The sequence below is a fragment of the Fukomys damarensis genome, unplaced genomic scaffold (assembly GCF_012274545.1).
Source record: "Fukomys damarensis isolate Sample0158 unplaced genomic scaffold, DMR_v1.0_HiC HiC_scaffold_37, whole genome shotgun sequence".
In the NCBI taxonomy this organism is placed as follows: domain Eukaryota; kingdom Metazoa; phylum Chordata; class Mammalia; order Rodentia; family Bathyergidae; genus Fukomys; species Fukomys damarensis.
The window spans coordinates 33,091,955-33,097,304 of record NW_022900949.1 but is presented as its reverse complement, the minus strand read 5'-3'; the positions used below and the strand labels follow the sequence as shown (position 1 = coordinate 33,097,304).

The following is a 5,350-nucleotide window of genomic DNA, read 5'->3' as shown; positions in this document are numbered from 1 at the left end:
GGGGCGTCCTCCGCGAGCGAGTCAGCGACCCAGACCACTTTCCCGGTGAGAAACGTGAGGCTCAGCGTCCCGCCAGCGTCGCCGCACTATCTCTTTAAGAGGTCAGCCGCCCGCCCCGCCTCTGGGGGCTCTGATTGGCTTCTTCCGCGCTTTTCCGCGTAGACCCATTTCTATAGGCTACCGTGGGTTGTGGGGACGGGCCTGAGTGCTGCATGCAAGGACTGTGGCTGTTTTCCCAGTTTTGGCTGAACCGAAAAGACGGTGCAGCCTGCCGGGTCGCCGCTGCCGGGAAGGAGAGCGATAAGGTGTCCTCGGGGCTCGTGGGCCCTGCGTTCTGACCACGTCTCGTCCACACTGTCTCCTCTCGTTTCCGCGCAGCCGGCCCCCGCGTCTCTTGCGCGACACTCTCCGGCCCCTCAGCTGACCCGGCCAGAGGCAGAGACTTGCGGCCTTCGCCGTCCCGGGGCCCGGGTCCATCCGGGGGCCGGGCTGAGAGCACCGGGCTCCCAGGTAAGGAGGAGCCAGCCCTCGCCCTGGGTCCGCCGCGGCGGGACGCCCCACCACTTCCCCGCGCCTTTCCCACGCGTGTCCCTTCCCTCTTCCGTAGGGGACAGCCTTGGGGACGCTTCCCAGGGCCCCGGGGAAGCGGGCAGGGTGACGAGTGTCCCCAGGGGTCGGGGACAGGGAGGGATGAGGTGGGGACAGTGGTTCGGGCCTTGACGGGGCACGTGCAGGAGGGGCCTGGGTTCCCTGCGCGACAGGGGTGGCCATGCCCGCCCACTTGGACCAGCGCTGTCCGAAGGCTGGGGCTGAGCCCAACACTGATCCTTGAGTCCCCAGGGTCCTGCTGTTGCTCAGAGGAGCCCTGTGCAAGCGGAGACCACTTGTGCCCTGTCCTCTTGTCCCTTGTCCACCTGTGCCCTAGTCCCCTGCGCTGAGCTCAGACTTTGCCAGCGCTATGCTAGGGAACTGGGTCACAAGCCAGGTCCGGAGACACGGACGACACGCCAGGGCGCACTGGCGACACAGGTGGGCCGGCCAAGGTGTCACGAAGGAGGCTGCAGCTGTGGTGACAAGAGCTGGGCCTGGATGAGGAGCCCGAGCAGGGGATAGCTTGCTCCACCACGTCAGCAGTAGGAAGGGTTGCAGAGCAGCTGGTGGGGCCTGACCTGTCTCACTGGGCCTCACCTTCCTCCTGGCAGCTCCTGCCTAGGGTGCCTGGGTGGCCTCTCTAGGACAGTGTCCAGCTTCCCCGTCCCCGAGGCTGACGGTGGTTTGGGTACTGGGTTGGAAAGCTCTGCAGACCTGGGTGGGAAGAGTTGGGGGTACTATAGGGCTTCATTTCTTCCCACCCTGTAGCTCTGGGGTCAGTCCTGCCGCTGCACAGGCGACACTTGGGAAAGCCGGAGTGCAGAGAGAGGATGGCCCTCACTTGGGGCTCTGCAGCACACGGGTGGGCAGAAAATGGTCCCTCGGAAATTTTAGTGCACACAACAGGCCCCCTTCAGCCGTGGGAAGAGCCTCCCTCCTAGCTCCTCAGATCACTTAGGAGGCCTTCAGTGGCCCCGAGGGACCCTGTCCCTAGCTCCTCCCCTGGAAATGTCACCTCCTGTGTGGCCCCACTCCTTCCTCTCCCAGCTTCCTTCCCTTTTCTCCTGAGCTATGGATCCCTCTCCTCTGTCACTGCTGGGACATCTGTCCCCAAGGCCGGAAGATCACAGAAGGAAAAGCCAAGAATACCAGCAGGGAGAGTGGGGTATGGATGGCCCTGGACCTACTCTCTAACAGAATTCCAGGCAGAGAGGGCTGGGTCACGCTCTTTGTGTGCCTTCCCGTCCCTCCTCTGTACCGGGAACAAGTCAGTCCCTCTGTTTTAGAGGCTGGACAGTGTCGAGTGTATCACGGGTTGTAAAGCACCTCATGCTGATCCTGCCCCTAGGAAGTGAGCATCGTTGTTCATTTTTTTGAGACAGGGTCTCACTGTGTGGTTCAGGCTAGCCTTGAATTTTCAGCAATTTTCTTGCCTCAGCCCCCTGAGTGCCAGGATTACAGGATGCTGGAATTACAGTGTGCACCACTATGCCAAGCTCACTGTATTTTTTTTGGTACTGGGGATTGAGCTCAGGTCCTTGTGCTTGTGAGGCTGGCGGCCGAACCATGGAGCTAAACCCCAGCCCTCATTGTATTTTTAAGAGAGGGATAAAGGGATTTATTAGGCAGAAATTTAAAAGAAATAGAAATGGAAGTGTTGGTCCTTGAGAGAGGTGCATTACAGTATTTTCTGGAGCTGGAACTGTCACGTTTCTCTTGAGAGGGTGGGGAGCAATAGAAATTGTGAATTTATAGGAAGTTTCTCTTGAATTTTTGTTTATAGGAGAAGGGTGGCCCACCCAAACAAAGATAATGACCCTTTCATAGGGAAAGAGAAAAAAAAAAAAAAAGAAAGAAAGAAAGAAAAAGAAAAAGAAAGATCCAATTTACAGGTCAAAAGAGGTGGTCTATCTACAATTGAAGTGACCCTCCTGCCTCAGCCTCCCCAGTGCTGGGATTATAGATGTGTGCCACTACTCCCTGCTTATTAGCTGGTCCTACTTGGTACAGGGCCAGGAGAGCAGCCAATGCCCCCCTTCCCTCTTCTCCCCTGGCGTCTGGACCCCGGAATGGACCCTTTCCTCTTTTCCCCAAGTCCCTCCCCTGGTAAGAAAAACAACAATTATCCTGAGTGTGTGTTGCAGGTATAGACAACTGACTTAGCAGGTTTTGTTTGATCCTCACAGCAACCTTGCTAGGTAGGTGTTATCATTTCCGTAACACTCAAGCAGGGCAGTGATTCACCTAAGGTCACCCAGCAAGCACGCAGCAGGGCCAGAAGTGCTCCCTGCACCTGCTGGCTCCATAGCCTGGGAAACTGGAGGCTTTTAGAGAAATGGGAATTTATGGGATTTTTATAACTGAAAAGGCCAAGGAGTAGGATCGGTGTCAGGTGTGGCTGAATCCAGGGACTCAAATGAGTTCTCCGTGTGTTGGCTTACTCTCAGGTGGGCCCCCAGTTAGGGGACTAAAGTGGTGTGTGTCTGACTGACTGACATCTCAGCAGGAACACAGAATCTATCTCCTGATGATGAAAGCCAGAGTCTCAGGGCAGAGTCTCACTGGCCAGGGCAATGGTGTTTCCTGATTGGCCAAGCTTAGCTCACAGGCACATCTCTGGTTTTGAAGAGGCGGGGCCAGCCACGCCTGCCTGGCAGACAGTGGGAGCTGGTGTTTCCCTAGGGAAAGTGGGGTCTTCCTTCTGCCTGGCCCTCTGCTCCATCCCACTGCTGCCCTCTCAGTTCAAGCCACTGTCCCCTCTCGAGGCACTGTTACCACATCTCCTCATAGTCTCCCTCCTCCTATTCTGCTTTCTCCATCCTCTCCCCAGCGTGCTCTTTGTCCAGCCTTTTCTCTATGGCTGGGTCTTTCTTATTTAGATCTCTGTCTGACCTCCCACTCCAAAGCAGTGTCTTTATATTCCTTGGGATTCAAGCTTAACCCCTGAAACACAGCCACCGTAAGAAGACAGAAGATGACTTCTGTCTGTTGCCCAGAACATGCACAGAGGGAATCTCATGTAGCTTCTTCCTCGTTGCTTTATTATCCTCAATATAGATTTCCTGTCTTAAGGTCTAATGTGGCTGCTCTTGCTCCCACCATCACATCTACATTCTAGCCAAGGGAGAAGGGCACCCTGAAAGTGGCAATCCTCCCTCTGCTCATGTGCAGTTGTACAGAACTGAGCCACATGGCTGCACCCAGCCACAGGAAAAGCTGGGAAAGCCCCACTGCTCTGGGAAGGGTGAAGTCAGCCGACCCGATTTGGCCACCCTCTCTCTTCCTTCCCCGCAGAGCTGACGCTGGCATCTCAGGGCTGAGGGATGTGGAGAGGATGACCCCGTCCCCTTCTCCAGTGCTGGCCTCAGGGACAGTGTTGGTGACACGTGCAGAGCTCCCGTGGCACTGCACAGGCTGTGCCGCCGCGAGGCCTTGACTTGTCACTGAGACAGCGAGTTTACTTTTTAAAATTTGCCAAAGCCAGAAAAAAGCACACACCTCTCTGATACCGGCATTCTAGAGCCTGAGGCAGGAGCATCGCAAGTTCAAACCCAGTCACGGCTTGGCCCCTTAATGAGACCCTGTCTGAAAGTATAAAAAAGGTGGAGATGCGAAAGCCCTAGGTTCAATCCTCGGTACCGCGGAAATATTCCCGATAAGAATACCTGGGAGGTGGGAATCATAGGTGCTGTCGCTTGGGCTCTCACGCACTGAGCAGCCTGCCTACCTGCCGCCCTGTGCGGTCCCTCAGCCCGGAAGCCTGTTTTTAGGGATCACGTTGCGCTCCGGCCTGGCTCTCACCTGGGGCTGCGGACCCTTCTCTAGCCTGCCACCTAGTGGCCGGCTATGGGAACGCGCCGCTGTTTCCTGGTGTCTAACGCCAATCCAGCATCCCAGATGTCCACACCTGCCAGGTTCCTACCCTGCTCACTCTGCCCTGGACTTGACAGGTCCTGCTCCTGTCCCCTGAGGATCCTTTGACCTGCAAATCTGTGTCCCTGTCTTCCAGCCACTGCACCCGGTCCTTCACCTCAGGGTGGCCCTCAGGGCTCCAGGCCGGACTCTTGGCTTTTCGTATCCAGATCACCTCGTGGGCACCTGGCCTGTGACAGCTCCCCTGTCCCCGCTGTGGTGCCTCTGTTCCCCAACACCTGTCTCTACTGGAGACCTTCTGTGTGTCCCCCAGGCCCAGCCCTAATCCCCTTGGTGATCAGCTGCTATGTGGCCTCAAGGAGTCGGGGGGCCTTGTGGCCAGTTCTGAACAGTGTGGCAGGAGGGGACACGGAGGCACTCAGTGGCCAGGAAGTCAGAAGCAGCGCTGGCATCTAAAGCCACAGTCTGTGCTGTGACCTCTCTGCCACCGCCTGTCTGTCCCCAGCCCCTTGGGTCCACATGGGGCAGGATGGGGTGATTCTGAGCAGCTGGTGTTGCTTGCCCAGCACTTGGAGATGCTCAGATGAGGGTGGCCTGTGTCATTTGAGTGTCGTGCAGTGGACAGAGCCCCTGCCCAGAGGGTTGGGAGCCCCCACCTGACCTCCTGCCAAGGTTGGGCTCTGAGCTGGGTCTGGGCGGGGGTAGGTTCACCAGCGTTGCCAGTGCGGCACCCCTGGTTTCCTCCAGGGGCCCCAGACCCAGAAGCTGCTGACCGTGGGGCTCTGACACCGCAGGGCCGGCTGGCGGCCAGATGGACACGCTGGAGTGGGTGCCGTGGGCCAACAGGAGTGCAGCCGCGCCCCCGCCCAGGGCACGGAACATCAGC

General features: G+C 57.7%; 1 protein-coding gene across 1 annotated transcript in view; it reads left to right on the top strand.

Annotated features, from left to right (window-relative positions):
* Positions 1-152: 152 nt before the first annotated feature.
* Tpra1 (transmembrane protein adipocyte associated 1) overlaps positions 153-5,350 on the top strand; it is a 9,742-nt gene continuing 4,544 nt past the window's right edge. Inside the window, exons 1-2 of the mRNA XM_010617867.2 lie at positions 153-510; positions 5,259-5,348. Coding sequence (XP_010616169.1) covers positions 5,276-5,348 — 73 coding nt within the window. The 5' untranslated portion in view covers positions 153-510; positions 5,259-5,275. The remainder of the gene's footprint in view (positions 511-5,258; positions 5,349-5,350) is intronic.